Below are 16888 nucleotides of genomic sequence, written 5' to 3' on the forward strand. Positions count from 1 at the left end.
TACCTTCCCACCGAAGTGGTACCTAGTGATCTACTTGCAGTTGCGTGCTTTCGAACTTTGATATATAATAGCGTATGACCCTAAACTCAGAGAGAGAGAGAGAGAGAGAGAGAGAGAGAGAGAGAGAGAGAGAGAAACAAAAATCCAGAGAGAGAGAGAGAGAGATACAGAAATCCAGAAAGAGAGAGAAAAACACAGACAGAGAGACAGACAGAAACAGAAATCCAGAGACAGAGAGACAGACAGAGAGAGACAGAAAGAAATGGAAAATTAGAAAGAGAGAGAGAGAAAATGAAACAGAAATCTAGGAGAGAGAGAGAGAGAAAGAAAGAGAGAGACACACACAGAAAGAAATAGAAATCCAGAAAGAGAGAGTGAGAGAGTGGGAAAGAGTGATACAACATCCAGAAAGAGAGAGAGAAAGAGACAGACAGAAAGAAGCAGGCCAGAAAAAAGAGGCACAGAGAGAGAGAGAGAGAGAGAAAGAGAGAGAGAGAGAAAGAGAGAGAGAGAAAGAGAGAGAGAAAGAGAGAGAGAGAAAGAGAGAGAGAGAAAGAGAGAGAGAGAGAAAGAGAGAGAGAGAAAGAGAGAGAAAGAGAGAGAGAGAGAAAGAGAGAGAGAGAGAGAAACACACACAGAAAGAAATAGAAATCCAGAAAGAGAGAGAGTGAGAGAAAGAGAGAGAAAGAGAGAGAGAGAGAGATAGGACCATTGGCCATTGGCCCACCAGTCTTAACCACACACACACACCCCGGGCCATACCTTCACACAATTTTCACACTCAAATCTCTTGCCACTGTCGTGCGACATCTGGTGACGGATCAAGTTGGATTTCCAGTTGAAGGCCTTGGGACACTGGTCACACTTGTATTCCCTTTCTTCCGTGTGGATGATCATGTGCTGTTCCAAGCTGTGGAAGGAGAAGGAGGAGGGAAAACAAAAAGAGTTTGGAAGGGGCCGCGGAGGTCTTCTAGACCAACCCCATTTTGAAAGCAGGAGAGACCCTAGACCAGAGGTGGTCAGACCGCTTTGCCCGAAGCGGTAGTGACCCACTGGTGATGTCACAATAACGTCACGGAACCAGTCGGGTTGGTGCCGGTATGTGGGTGCCGCCATCTTTTTAAAAAAAATTCAGTTTTTTAAAGAATTTTTTAGGATTTTTGGGGGAATTTTTAAAGAATTTTTTAAAAAGAATTTTTTAAAATAATTTTTTTCTGGTTTTTTTTTCTTCTGCACATTTGCAGAAACCGAATTTCTGGCATTGTGCATGGTTGTCATCTTGTTTTTTTTGCCTTTTTGGGGGGGATTTTAAAATTTGGGGGGGGATTTAAAATTTTTTTTTGACAATGCCCATGTGCATGCCCTCATGGTGCGCCCACGCGGCACAAGAAGAAGCGAATTGGGGAAGAGAGGTAAGAACGCACCCATGCCAATTTGGATCTCCACTCCAGCCAGCATTTTTCAACCCTAACGGTTTGGAATTCTGGGAGTTGTAGTCCATAGATCTTAAAACTGGCTGGGGAATTCGGGGAATTGGAGTCCACAGATCTTAAAGCTGGCTGGGGAATTCGGGAATTGGAGTCCACAGATGTTAAGGCTGGCAGGGGAATTCTGGGAATTGGAGTCCATAGATCTTAAAGCTGGCTAGGAAATTCTGGGAATTGGAGTCCATAGATTTTAAAGCTGGCTAGGGAATTCTGGGAATTGGAGTCCATAGATCTTAAAGCTGGCAGGGGAATTCTGGGAATTGGAGTCCATAGATCTTAAAGCTGGCAGGGGAATTCTGGGAATTGGAGTCCACAGATCTTAAAGCTGGCTGGGGAATTCTGGGAATTGGAGTCCATAGATCTTAAAGCTGGCAGGGGAATTCTGGGAATTGGAGTCCATAGATCTTAAAGCTGGCTAGGGAATTCTGGGAATTGGAGTCCACAGATCTTAAAGCTGGCAGGGGAATTCTGGGAATTGGAGTCCACAGATCTTAAAGCTGGCAGGGGAATTCTGGGAATTGGAGTCCACAGATCTTAAATCTGACTAGGGCATTCTGGGAGTTGGAGTCCACCCCCTCTGAAACCCCGGTCTTTGGGGCTGCCCCCCATCACCTGTACTTGTTCGGAAACATCCGTTCACAGTCTTTGCACTCGTGGCCCTGGTCGTCCTCCATGCCTTCCTGCTTGATCTCCTCGGTCAGGGAGTCGTACAAAGAGCCCACGGCATGGCAGGAGTATTTCTTATGCCGCCGCATCTCCATTTTGGACTGGAAGAGCTCATCGCAGTCCTCACAACGGAAGGTGTGAACATCTGCAGAGAAAACCACAATTCTTATTTATCTTTTTGCCGATTTTTGACGGGGAAGAAGGGGGTCATAAATTGAGTTTTGACGATCAACCCCAGATCTATTTGGACAAGTTTCTTTCAAACCTGGCCAGGTTGTTTAAAAATCATGATTTTTCTTCTTCTTCTTTTTTTTTAAAAGAAGGAAACTATGTTGAGTTTTGTCCTGGGTCATATTTAGGCTCCCAATAATTCACCGTTCTTTGGATACGGTTCCGAGAGCCGAGGACCCTGGTGTGGCAACCCAACTCTGTCCCGCTCAATTCTTTGCTTTAAAAGCAAGTCTTGTGCAGAAGGAACTCTCTCTCTCTCTCTGTGTGCTTCCTCTAGCGCACACAATAAATTATTCCCGTCAAGGTCAAACAAATTAAAAAGAAGGGCAGCTATTATTAAGTTCACAAGGCACATCCTGACTTAAGGGCCAAGCTAAACAATTCATTTCTCCCCGCTGTAAATTTTCCGGGAGAACAAAGTTAGTTTTAAGTCGTTTTCTTCTTCTTTTCCTTCTGTTTGCCATTGCAGTTTATTGTGTTTGTTTCCCCCCCCCCTTCCCCTTCCCTTTCTCCAGTTTCTGGCCATTAAAAGTTTGTTTGGCAATGAAAATTTCACGCTTTCTCGGGTGAGCACAAGAGTCGACTTAAACCAGGGGTCGGCCACCTTAAACATGCCAAAGAGGCACTTGGACCTGTTTCCCATAGAAAAAAGAAAACTCTGGGAGCCACAAAAACTTTTTTGACATCTAAAATGAATATATCATTGCTCATATCATTTTTTTTACCTTCCTGCTATGTATGAGGGTCGCCCAGAAAGTAATGCACCACATTTTTTTCTCAGCCTACAGTAGTGGTACGAATGTGAAACTTTAGATATACATTATTTGAATTGTCAGGAGTGCGTGTGTAAATTGTGCATTTCTTCAGACAGATAGTGTAGCTGCAGCAGTGTTTTGAAATGGCGGCCGTAAGTGATGTACGTTACAAGCAGCATGTTTTCATTGAATTTCTCACTGCGGAGAAAGAAACTGTTGGGACTATTCACAAATGTTTGTGTACAGTTTATGGAGAATCTGCAGTCAACAGAAGTACGGTTAGTTGCTGGGCACATTTTGAGGATGACGAAGAGGCGATTCGCACAGTGTAGAAATGGCTTTGTGACCAGAACAAGGAGTGGTACCAACAGGGCATACACGCCCTTGTTTCTCGCTGGAGGAAGGCCATAGAACGGGATGGAGATTATGTGGAAAAATAGGGAATATAGAAGAAAAATAATTCTTTCTTGTGTGTAAGTTTCATTGTGTTCAATAAATAATTGTTGAAGAAAAAAATGTGGTGCATTACTTTCTGGGTGACCCTCGTGTGTGTGTGTGTGTGCGTGTCTCTCTCTCTCTCTCTCTCTCTCTCTCTCTCTCTCTATATATATATATATATATATATATATATATATATATATATATATAAAATGTTTTTAGGTGAAATTTTTTTAAATTAAGGGAGACTAGTCTCCCTTAATTTTAAAAAACTTCAGCTAAAAACATTTGATACATACAGAATATAGTTGTCGGCTATGAATAAATTAACTGCCTTGAAATGGTCTATACCACGGTTTTTCAAAAATATTAATTAAAAAATACTTTGCGGTTTCCCCCCCTAAACCACGGTTTTTCCCACCTGATGACATCATATGTCAATGCCAAACTTTCATCTGCCTTTAAAAAACATTTTTTAAAATAAACTTTAATAAATAAACATGGTGAGTAATAATCTAAATGGTTGCTAAGGGAATGGGAAATTGTAATTTAGGGTTTTAAAGTGTTAAGGGAAGGCTTGGGATACTGTTCATAGCTAAAAATAGTGTATTTACTTCCGCATCTCTACTTCGCGGGAGTTTGACTTTCGCGGGCAGTCTCGGAACACATCCCCCGCGAAAATCGAGGGAACACTGTATATATATATATATATATATATATATATATATGAATGTATATGTATATATATAAAGGAAGTTGTGATGCTCCTTCAATATGCCAGGGTGACTCAATCAGTGTTGCTTCCCAATTTCACATGCTGTTGTGCAAATGGAATAGTTGTGCAAATGAAATAGTCAATGAGAATATTTCATTCATTCAGATCTAGGATGTGTTATTTGAGTGTTCCCTTTATTTTTTTGAGCAGTATATATGTGTATTCCGATTTATAACTTTATAAGCAAAATTCATATACATTTGTATTGATATCTGTACACCCCTTTCATTTTATGTATCCCCCCATTTATCTTCAATAAAGATTATATTTTTTCTAAAAAAAAACAAAAAAGAAACCCCATTGAGCAGTAAAGCACATAGTGATGGTGCTCTCTTGTTTGCTCTGGGCTGCTAGATATAAACAGAATTTCTAAGGTTTCATTACAACCTTCAACCCTTGAACTACAAATATTCTCTTCTAATTTGTGAATGGTTAGGAGGACCTCAGAAGTCCAAAGCAAGGACAATCCATTCTGGATTCAAGATAAACCATTTGCCTTTTTGCATTTTGGAACAGAAGAGGTTTTAATTTTGGGAAAGAGAAGAAACGGGTCTCACCTTCCAAACTAGGCGGCAGGTTTCCATCCGACAAAGTTCCTTCTTTCATATACATCAGCAGTTCTTCTCCCGGCTCGATTTCTCTAATAACTTTATAATAAATCTAGATGTCGGCGACAAGGGATGGAACGGGAGAGAGAGAGGGAGGGGAGGGAGGAAGGGAAGGAAAAAGAGGGTTGGGGAGAGAAATTAAACGTGGCAGCTACTTGGGTGTCAAATGTTATACGGAATTTCTGTCCTAGCTGTCTTGTTTTCTCTCAATGATTGGTGTAGCATTTTCTGGAGACAACCCTACTGCAACAAGCTTCTGATGAATATCTGGAAGTCCATCAGCCTTAGTCAGGCAATTAACAATGTTCGATTGGAAATATACAAGGGTTGCTCACCTCTTGCCCGTTTCAAGCAGTGCATGTATGTTTGTAACCATGTATGTATGTATTTATAGCTGGCTGGCTTTATTTATATTTTAAATTTAGAGATATCAATTTCAATCAAAAGTTGGGAAGAATGTTTTCCTACATTTTTTCGCCTATTAATACTCAGTGGCAAGAATTCCTCCTTTATGGTTTATTTCAAAAGAATTGATATATGTATAGCTCCTTCCTTCCTTCCTTCCTTCCTTCCTTCCTTCCTTCCCTTTTTCTCCTTCTTTCCTTCCCTCCCTCCCTTCCCTTTTTTTCCTCCCTCCCTTCCCTCCTCCCTTCCTTCCCTCCTCCCTTCCCTTCCTTTTCTCCTCCCTCCCTCCCTTCTCCCTCCGTTCATTCCTTCCCTCCTTCCTTCCTTCCCTTCCCCCCTCCTCCCTTCGTTCCTTACCTCCCTTTTTCCTCCCTCCCTCCCTCCCTCCCTCCTTCCTTCCTTCCTTCCTTGTACAACATCTAATCCAACTCCCCCACTCAACAGGGGACCCTACACCATTTCTGACAGATGGGCAGTCCAATCTCTTCTTCAAAGCTTCCAGTGATGAAGCTTCAGTAACGTCTGAAGGCAACTTCTGTTCCATGGGTTTGATTGTTCTCACGGTCAGAAAATTCCTCCTTATTTCCAGGTTTAATCTCTTCTTGTTCATCTTCCAGCAATTATTCCTTGTCTGGCCTTCAGGTGCCTTGCAGAATAGATTGGCCCCCTTTTCTCTGTGGCTGCCCCTCAAATATTCCTAAGTAGTCTGTATAGGACATGCATAAGCACACCACGGTGCCTACCATCCCTGTCCTATTATCCTCTTTTATCATTACTTTTTAAACCTACTGCATATTTATACATACTACTACTATCATATACATGTTTGATAAATAAAATAAAATTAGTAAGTAAGTAAGTAAGTAAGTAAGTAAGTAAGTAAGTAAGTAAGTAAGTAAGTAAGTAAGTAAGTAAGTAAGTAAGTAAATGGGTGGACGGACGGATGAACGAACGAATGAACGAACGAACGGATAGATATTGGAAGACTGCTATCATGTCTCCCCCTCCCCCGCCCAGTCCTTCTTGGTTGACTCAAATCTGATTTTAGGCGAATTTTCAGCGGCGTCTGAATGGTGCCACGCACATATTTTGATTTTAAAAGAAAGATTCATTCAGGGTTATAATACAGACCGTCCTGCAGCAAGGAGAAAAGAACCCTATTCCATTTCACTTTCTGCCCTCTTCCCTCCCTTATGGGCACAAAACTGTTATTGTTTCTTCCTGACTTCTGTTTATTCCCACCCCCCCATCCCGCCCCAACTTTTTTTCTTTAAAGCCAATGCATTCTGCCACATTTTCCCCCTGATGCAGCCAAACAGTCTGTCAAAAATTAACTTAATAGATGGAAAAACCTGGCTGGTAAACTTAAAAAGTTTTTTTAAAAAAACCCTCTCACAGGTGACTATATATACTGTATATATATATATATCGGGGGGGGGGGGGGGGGCACCTGCATTTTGGGTATTCCCCCACTGGAGGGCAGAGCTTACCAATTAAAACTGAATTTGAGGAATTAGAAAGAGCAGCTACTGTAATAAACCTTCCATTCCCCCTTCGGCCTTTTCCCCCAAGAAGATAATTTTCTTCTGTTTTTTTGACTTCCTAATAAATCAGGGATGTGTTTTAAAAAGATTCCCCCCCCCTTTTTTTAAGGGACAGGGCCCTCCGAATAAGCCCAACGGCTAAACAGAAGAATAATAAAAAGGAATTTCTAATGAGAAGAGGAGGAGGAGGAAGAGGATGGGATGAAGCAGATGAAGATGTGATGATAAGGGGGAGGACGTGGTCGTAGAGGAGAGAGGGGAAGGAGGAAAGAAAGAAGGAAGGAAGGAGAAGAGGAAGAGGAGGAAGATGATGGGGAGGGAATGACAGAATGAAGAAGTGGAGCAGGAGAAGGAGGAGAAGAAGAGGAGGAGGAGGATAGAAGAAAGAAGATGGATAAGAAGGGAAGAAAGAATGCTGGGGGAGAAGGAGGAGGAGAGGAAGAGGAAGAGGAAGGAGGAGAAGAAGAGGAAGAATTTTCATGGCCTCCAACTTTTGTTTTAGGGGTCAGAACCAGCAATCATGCATAGTCCTGATATGGGAGAGAGAGATGTGCATCTTGTGCTGGTGGGCACATGTAAAAAACAATGAAATAGTGCAGAATTTGGTCTTTTTTTAGGCTACAAAGAACATTCTTTCAGATTTTACCGCTTAGGTGTTACCAAAGCTGGCTATCATCACTTTGATTTTTCCAACAACTTTAATGATTTTTTTTGCACATGTGTGCCTTTGCGCTTGTGTATGTATGTGTGTGTGTGTATATATGTACAAAAGTCCATACCTGGTCGTTAATGGGACACACCACCAAGTTTTGTTCTTCGCTCGAGCGAGCGACCCGGATATATTTCAACCAGTTCCCGTTGGATGTCGGGCTTCCATCCATGCAAAATTTGTTGAGGTCCAGAGCTTCACCAGTCTGCAAGAGAGGATCGAGGGAGGTTGAGATGAAAGACATCCAGAAAGGGCTGATCGTGGCAGATAGATAGATAGATAGATAGGTAGGTAGGTAGGTAGGCAGGCAGGCAGGCAGGCAGGCAGGCAGGCAGGCAGGCAGGCAGACCGATAGATTTAGAAAGATAGATAGATAGATAGATTTAGAAAGATAGATAGATAGACAGACAGATAGAGAGATTTAGAAAGATAGATAGATAGACAGACAGATGGATAGACAGATAGATTTAGAAAAATAGATTAATTGATTTAGAAAGATAGATAGATAGATTTAGATAGATAGACAGACAGACAGACAGACAGACAGACAGACGAAAGAGAGAGAAGAAAGAGAAAGAGACAGAGAAAGAGAGAGAAAGAGAGAAAGAACAGGGAGACAGACATATTCTACATCTGGGCCTGGTACGTACTAAAAGTATAAGCCAAGGACAAGGTTTAGATAGATAGAGATAGATAGATAGGTAGGTAGGTAGGTAGGTAGGTAGATAAGATAAATAGATAGGTAGACAGACAGACAGACAGACAGATGAGAGAGAGAGAGAAGAAAGAGAAAGAGAAAAAGAAAGGGAGAGAAAGAGAAAGAGAGAAAGAACAGAGAGACAGACATATTCTACATCTGGGCCTGGTAGCTACTAAAAGTATAAGCCAAGGACAAGAGAAACCAGAGTTAATATGTTCGAATTGGGCAGCCACACAGATCTATTTAATACAGCAGTACTCAGCGTAAATCAGTTCCTGGAGCCCCGATAAGTAGCAAAAATGAGGAGTAGCAAACAAGTTTCCCTCCTGAAGAAGAATAATGTGAGTCACAAGGCAGTCGAAACCGGCATGCTCTAGTTTCTGCATCGGGTATCAAACAAACGATGAGTACCGGGGCCAAAATTTTGCTCGTTCAAATGCGTTCAGAGTACCAGATTCGGTGAATTTCAAAGTAGCTGTGGACCAAGAAAATAGATCAATCCATACCCTAAACGCCGTCAACCCAAGTGTTGAAATTTTCCAACTTTTTTCGACATTCCTCTTTTTCTCTTTAAAAAGAGGAGTGGGACCCACCACTCGGACCGGTTTGCCCCTGAATCGGTCCTCCATTTGCCACTTCCTGAAAGCGGCTGGCAAAGAACCCTCTGCACCAGAAGTGGGCTTGTACTGGTGCGATCCAGTGCGGGCGCTCTGGTAGTAGCCCGCCAATGAGGTAATTTAGGACCAGATTACTTGTGGGACCGCCTCCTGCTGTATGAGTCCCAACGACCGATTAGGTCCCACAAAGTCAGCCTTCTCCAGGTTCCATCAACTAGACAATGTCGCTTGGCAGGACCTAGGGGAAGAGCCTTCTCTGTGGTGGCTTCGGCCCTCTGGAATCAGCTCCCCCCTGAGATTTGCACTGCCCCCACCCTCCTCGCCTTCCGCAAGAGTCTTAAGACTCATTTATGCCACCAGGCTTGGGGCCATTAGATTCTAACCCCCTGGCCAATGAATGCTACGCATGGTTGTTGTTTAAGTGGGTATGATTGTTTTTTTTTAAATAATACTGGGTTTTATAGACTTGTACATTGAGTTTTTTAAATTAATTGGATTTAGACGATTATATTGTATCATTCTTCATTTTTATGTTTTGTAAGCTGCCCCGAGTCCTCGGAGAGGGTTGGCATATCAATCCATTTAATAATAATAATAATTTTATTATTATTTATTAGATTTGTATGCTGCCCCCCTCCGTAGACTCGGGGCGGCTCACAACAGTAATAACACAATATATAACAAATCTAATGATTAAAAGTCACTAAAACACCCCTTATTAAAAAGAAAACATACACACAAGCATTCCATGCATAAACTGTATAGGCCCGAGGGAGATGTCTCAGTTCCTCCATGCCTGGCGGCAGAGGTGGGTTTTAAGAGGTTTACGAAAGACAAGGAGGGTGGGGGCAATTCTAATCTCCGGGGGGGGGAAAGCTGGTTCCATAGGGTCGGGGCCAGCACAGAGAAGGCTCTTCCCCAGGGTCCCGCCAGACAACATTGTTTAGTCGATGGGACCCGGAGAAGGCCAACTCTGTGGGACCTAACCAGTCACTGGGATTCGTGCGGCAGAAGGTGGTCTCGGAGATATTCTGGTCCAATGCCATGAAGGGCTTTATAAGTCATAACCAACACTTCCAATGAAGACTTCGGAGTGTTGATGTAACATGGGCATACCTAGGGAAGCCCATTATTGCTCTTGCAGCTGCATTTTGCACGATCTGAAGTTTCCGAACACTCTTCAAAGGTAGCCTCATGTAGAGAGCGTTACAGTAGTCAAACCTCGAGGTGATGAGGGCATGAGTGACTGTGAGCAGTGACTCCCAGTCCAGGTAGGGCCGCAACTGGTGCACCAGGCGAACCTGGGCAAACGCCCCCCTTGCCGCAGCTGAAAGATGGTTCTCTAATGTAAGCTGTGGATCGAGGAGGATGCCCAAGTTGCAGACCCTCTCTGAGGGGGTCAGTAATTCCCCCCCAGGGTAATGGACGGACAGATGGAATTGTCCTTGGGAGGCAAAACCCACAGCCACTCCGTCTTATCAGGGTTGAGTTTGAGTCTGTTAATAATAATAACAACATAGTTGGAAGGGACTTGGAGGTCTTCTACTCCAACCCCCTGCAGGAAACCCTACACTACTTCAGATAGATGGTTATCCAACATCTGCTTAAAAACTTCCAGTGTTGGAGCATTCACAACTTCTGGAGGCAAGCTGTTCCACTGATCAACTGTTCTGACTATCAGGAAGTTTCTCCTTAGTTCTAAGTTGCCTCTCCCCTTGTTTAGTTTCCATCCATTGCTTCTTGTTCTACCGTCAGGTGCTTTGGAGAATAGGATGACTCCCTCTTCTTTGTGGCAATCCCTGAGATATTGGACATTGAGATACTGGAAGGCTACTATCCTGTCTCCCCTGGTCCTTCTTTTCATTAAACTAGCCACGCCCAGTTCCTGCAACCGTTCTTCGTACGTTTTAGCCTCCAGTCCCCTAATCCTCTTTGTCACTCTTCTCTGCACTCTTTCTAGAGTCTCAACATCCTTTTTGCATTGTGGCGACCAAAACTGGATGCCGTATTCCAAGTGTGGCCTTACCAAGGCCTCATAAAGTGGTATCAACACTTCATGTGATCTTGATTCTATCCCTCTGTTGATGCAGCCTAGAAGTGTGTTAGCTGCTGCACACGGCTGCAATTAATTAAATAAAATAATTAAATAAATAAATAAACGGCAAATAAATAAGTAAATGACGTAGTGGTGCGTGCGAGTGAAGTGCGCACGCAAAACACACGCTACCGACGCGGTGCAAACCGGTAGGAATCCACCCCCTGCTCCTCCTTCCCATTTCTGCCTTTGCAAACTTTCTCATCATCTCTGGGCCTTCGTCCCTTGCAACTCTCGCCAGCTATGGAGGCAAACTCTCCTTCAAAAGGCGGCCGCTAGCCAAAGACTGCGGTGTGCCTTGTTGCTGTGGCTGCTGAAACGATTTGGTCGGCTTCTGTGGTCCAGATGGGGCCGTTCTCCCAAGGCGACCACGGCTGCAGGTTAAATTCTCCATCTGGGGCGGCCCGCCGGCTGGGCAACAGATACAGGCCTTTCCATCTGGGCTTTTCGCCTCCATAAATTTTTATAGCTTTCCGAGGATACATCAGTCATAGGTTTTATGAGGCTTCGCAGCTCCGCTCAGGGACCGATAGGAAAAATACCCAGTTGGCTGGTCTCTCCGAAGGTGGGTTTCGGTGACTGGTGACGGGGCTTCTGAAGGCTGCTAGTTACCCCAAACTTAGTGAAAAAGAGAACGGCACAGAACAACGTCTGTTTCTTTTTGATTGGTTGTTTTTCTTTGAGGGCATCTTGGTTTGGAGTTACGAAACGAGTTTGGGGCGTAAAAGGTTTGTAGCTGTCAACTTGGCCAGAGTTAGTCAGCAGGTGGTTAGCAAGCCACATCCCTTAGGATAGGATAGAATAAAATAAAATAAAATAAAATAAATGGAGAATAGAATAGAGTAGAGTAGAGCAGAGCAGAGCAGAGTAGAGCAGAATAGAATAGAATAAATTAAAAATAGAATAGAATAGAATAAAGAAGAGAATGGAATGGAATAGAATGGAATATAGAATAGAATAGAATAGAATAGAATAAATGAAGTAGATAATGGAATGGAATAGAATAGAATAACTAAAAAATAGAATAGAATAGAATAAAGAAGAGAATGGAATGGAATAGAATAGAATAGAATAAATAAAAAATAGAATAGAATATAGAATAGAATAGAATAAAGAAGAGAATGGAATGGAATGGAATAGAACAGAATAGAATAAATGAAGTAGATAATGGAATGGAATAGAATAGAATAAATAAAAAATAGAATAGAATAAAATAAAGAAGAGAATGGAATGGAATAGAATAGAATAAATAAAAATAGAATAGAATGTAGAATAGAATAGAATATAGAAGAGAATGGAATAGAATAGAATATAGAATAGAATAGAATAAATGAAGTACATAATGGAATGGAATAGAATAGAATAAATAAAAAATAGAATAGAATAGAATAAAGAAGAGAATGGAATGGAATAGAATAGAATAAATAAAAATAGAATAGAATAGAGAATAGAATAGAATAAAGAAGAGAATGGAATGGAATAGAATAGAATAGAATAGAACAGAATAGAACAGAACAGGATAGAATAAATGAACAAGAGAACGGAATGGAATAGAATAGAATAAATAAAAAATAGAATACAATAACTAAAGAATAGAACAGAATAAAGATTCTGCGCATGCGCAAGAAGCAAAGTCTTGTAAGGGGACAGTCGTAACAGAGAGATTTCGGCAATTTTTTTGCTTCCATGCATAAAAGGAGAAAGAAAGAAAGGAATGATGACATTAAGAGAAGGAAGGAAAAGGAAGGAAGGAAGGAAGTAAAATTAGAGCAAAGAAGAATAGAAAAAGAAATCGGAAAGAAGGTCAAAGGGAAGAAGGAGAATACAAAAAAGGAGGGGAAGGAAAGAGGAAGGAAGGAAGATCAGCGAGAAGAATAGGGGGAAAAATGGAATGAAGTTCAAAGAGAGAATACAAAAATAAAGAAGGAAGAAAGGTCAGAGGAAAGAAAGAGAATAGAAAAAGGAAGGGAGGAAAATCAGCAATGAAGAAGAATAAAAGAAGAAATATCACACTACTTACCAGAACTTACAAAACTTTCGCCAGACCCATCCTAGAATACAGCTCATCTGTTTGGAACCCTTATTTCTGACATTAACACCCTCAAAAATGTCCAAAGATACTTCATCAGAAGAGCCCTTCACTCCTCTATCCGAAACAGAGTTCCCTACGAAACTAAACTTACAATCCTGGGTCTTGAAAGCTTAGAACTACGACGCCTTAAACATGATCTAAGTATTGCCCACAAGATCATATGCTGCAAGGTCCTGCCTATCAAAGACTATTTCAGCTTCAACCACAACAACACAAGAGCACACAACAGATTCAAGCTTAATATTAACTGCTCCAAATTTGGCTGTAAAAAATATGACTTTAGTAATCGAGTTGTTGAAGCGTGGAACTCATTACCGGACTCCGTAGTATCATCCCCTAACCCCCAACATTTTACCCTTAGACTCTCCGCAGTTGACCTCTCCAGATTCCTAAGAGGTCAGTAAGGGGCGTGCATAAGCGCACTAGAGGGCCTTCTGTCCCCTGTCCTATAGTCTCTCCTATATCTCGTATTTCTTCTCTACTATATCCTCAATAACCTTCATTGTGTATTATTGTGTATTGGACAAAATAAATAAATAAAAATAAATAAAATAATAAATAAGGAAGAAGGAAGGAAGGAAAATCAGAGCAAAGAAGAAGAAGAATAGAAAAAGAAATCGGAAGGAAGGCAAGATAGAGAAAAGAAAAAGAAGGGAAGGAAAGAGGAACGAAGGAAGATCAGAGAGAAGAATAGAAAAAAATGGAATGAAATTCAAAGGAAAGAGTATAGAGAAGGAAGGAAGGAAGGAAGGAAAGAAAGAAAGAAAGACAGAGTGAAGGAAACAAATAAAAAGAGAAATTTGAAGAAAGGAAGATGTTTTTTTCCTTTTCTGAAACTCTTGCCTTCTTCTGGAAAAGTCACCCCCACCCCACATCTTGTATCCTCCCCCCATCATCCTGTCCTTCTCTTCATCTCAGATGCCCTGGGCTTTTTAAAAACCCCCTTTGAAATCCAGAGATACCCCCCTCCCTCCGTCTTTCAAGCCTCCATCCCGCCCCTCCCTCAAACTTTCCCTTCTGGGCCAAAAGACCCTCCCAAAGACCCTCGCTTTGGCGCGTCGAATCCTGGAGACCCCAGCCCCTCTTTCTCTCTCTCTCCCCGCTGGCTGAAACTTTGCCTTCATCTTCGCTCTTTAATTGGGCCCGGGGGTCTTGGAGCCTGGCCAGGGGATCAATTTATTCCCCGCTCTCCCTGCTTAAAAAAATATATAAATAAATAAAAATTGCAAAAAAGAAAAAACCAAATCCGACCAGGGCCTCCTCTTCCTCCTCCTCCTCCTCCTCATTAGGGAAAGTAAAATTTGCAATGCAAGGGCTGGCTTCAATTGACTGTCAGGTACACAACAAAGTCCCCATTGTCAAACCCACATACACCCCTCCTTCGCTCCATAGACCCCAAGGATGTCGGGTGGGGTGGGGGGCGCCTTGCGTTCGGATAAATAAATCCGAAACACTTAAGCCCTCCAAGGGAAAGATTCTTCATTGGACACCCTCCTTCGCTTTCCTCCTTCATCTTCTTATTTTTTCCCTCCCTTCCGAGCGGAGTTTGAGTTGGATCCCGTCCAGCACAACCCCACGGCAGGCTAATGGGTGTCTCTCTCCCCCCCTTCCCACATCACCATTCCTTGACACCCCCTCCCCTTCAAGCCTCCCACCCTGGAATGGACAAAAGACCCTTTTCTTCCATTTTTTTTAAAAAAAAATTTCCAGGGCTGACAAGTTTATCCAAATATTCCCGGCTTTACAAATCGGCCCCCTTTTTCTCCCCCCCCCAGAATCGATCGCCCCCCATAAAAAAAAATTAAAAAGACACTTTTGTGTGTCTTGCAAAAAAAAAATTGGGGGGATGATTAGGAATAGGGAAGCCTAAGTGAGGCTACAAGCGGGTGGAAAAAAATTCCCGCAGGTGGCGATACGTCTGGGATACCCCCTGGACCAGCGCATTCTCTTTTCCCCCAATCATAGAGGTAGTCCTTGACTTAAAACCGTTCATTTAATGACGATTCAAACCGATACGGCAGCAGGAGGGGGAAAAAGGGGACGTACGACCGCTCCTCGCACTGACGTCTGTCATAGCCAGGCGGGAGTTGCCGCTCCCACTACTACTGGTGCACTGCGCACGGAGCTTCAAATCGTTTGTGCAAGATTTTAACCAGTGGAACTCCTTGCCTCCAGAAGTTGTAAATGTTTCGACACTGGAAGTTTTTAAGATGTTGGATAACCATCTGTCTGAAGCAGTGTAGGGTTTCCTGCCTAAGCAGGGGGTTGGACTAAAAGACCTCCATGGTCCCTTTCCAACTTTGTTGTTGTTGTTGCTGCTGTTGTTGTTATTATTATTTTATTCACAAAAAGCAGTAATAACAGCAAGAGAGAATTATATGCTAGATTTCGTATCACAATATCAAAGTTGAACACTTCCCAAGCATCTAGGACTGTGTGACGTTGTTATTATTATTATTATTGTTGTTGTTTGTTGTTGTTTATTGGTTTATTTATTAATTGGATTTGTATGCCGCCCCTCTCTGCCCCTCTCATTATTATTATTATATCAACAATAAAACACTATAAATAAAATGAGATCACTATCCTGGATTTCGTATTTCATCACCAGTTGGGCACTACCAAGCACCTAGGACTGCATGATGTAGCGGCAAATTATGTTTGCTGATCCCAGTAAAGCGGCCTTTTGCAATTGACAGATGGAGATTTTGTCAATTCCAATGGTTTTCAAATGTCCGCTGAGATCCTTTGGCACTGCGCCCAGCGTGCCAAGTACCACTGGGACCACTTTCACTGGCTTATGCCAGAGTTGTTGCAGCTCGATTTTTAGATCTTCGTATTTCACTAATTTCTCTAGCTGCTTCTCCTCAATTCTGCTGTCCCCTGGGATTGCGATGTCGATGATCCATACTTTCTTTTTCTCCACAATCAGGATGTCTGGTGTGTTATGTTTCAGAATTCGGTCAGTCTGAAGTCGGAAGTCCCACAGTAGTTTTGCATGCTCATTTTCGACCACTTTTGGGGGTTAAGATCCCACCAGTTCTTTGCCACTGGTAAATGGTAGTTCGGGCACAAGTTCCAGTGGATCATCTGTGCCACAGCATCATGTCTATGCTTGTAGTCAGTCTGTGAGATCTTTTTGCAGCAGCTGAGTATGTGATCGATTGCTTCATCTCTTTCTTTACAGAGTCTGCACTTTGGATCGTCTGTTGATTTTTCAATTCTGGCTTTGACAGCATTTGTTCTGATGGCCTGTTCTTGTGCCGCCAGTATTAGTCCTTCTGTCTCATTTTTGAGTGTTCCACTTGTAAGCCATGACCAGGTCTTTTCTTTATCCACTTTGCCTTCAATCTTCTCCAAGAACTGGCCATGCAATGCTTTGTTCCGCCAACTGTCCATATGACATTGAGTTAAGTTTTTCTGTACTGGTCCTCAGTCTGCTTCACCTTGAGAAGCTTCCTATTGTTGACCTCCATCAATGCTCTCTCTTTGCTCTCTTTCACATAGTCAGCTAATGCATGCTTCTCTTCTTCCACTGTCACATTATTATTACACAGAAACATAGAAGATTTGTTCCAAGCATCTATTACTCTTTCAGTAAAATAATATTTTAGAAACATAGAAACATAGAAGTCTGATGGCAGAAAAAGACCTCCTGGTCCATCTTGTCTGCCCTTATACTATTTCCTGTATATTTTATCTTAGGATGGATCTATCTTTATCCCAGGCATGTTTAAATTCAGTGACTGTGGATTGACCAACCAGG

At 42.3% G+C, this 16888-nt stretch overlaps 1 protein-coding gene across 6 annotated transcripts in view; it reads right to left on the reverse strand.

The window, feature by feature from the left end:
- The window catches only part of PRDM16 (PR/SET domain 16), a 298245-nt gene that overhangs the window by 23072 nt on the left and 258285 nt on the right, over positions 1-16888 (reverse strand). For all 6 annotated transcript variants that reach the window (XM_070759103.1, XM_070759104.1, XM_070759102.1 and 3 more), the window contains exons 4-7: positions 7689-7823; positions 4910-5012; positions 2100-2298; positions 763-910 (exon numbers count right to left, since the gene is read on the reverse strand). In XM_070759103.1, coding sequence (XP_070615204.1) covers positions 763-910; positions 2100-2298; positions 4910-5012; positions 7689-7823 — 585 coding nt within the window. The remainder of the gene's footprint in view (positions 1-762; positions 911-2099; positions 2299-4909; positions 5013-7688; positions 7824-16888) is intronic.

Source organism: Erythrolamprus reginae, chromosome 8 (assembly GCF_031021105.1).
Source record: "Erythrolamprus reginae isolate rEryReg1 chromosome 8, rEryReg1.hap1, whole genome shotgun sequence".
In the NCBI taxonomy this organism is placed as follows: Eukaryota; Metazoa; Chordata; class Lepidosauria; order Squamata; family Dipsadidae; genus Erythrolamprus; species Erythrolamprus reginae.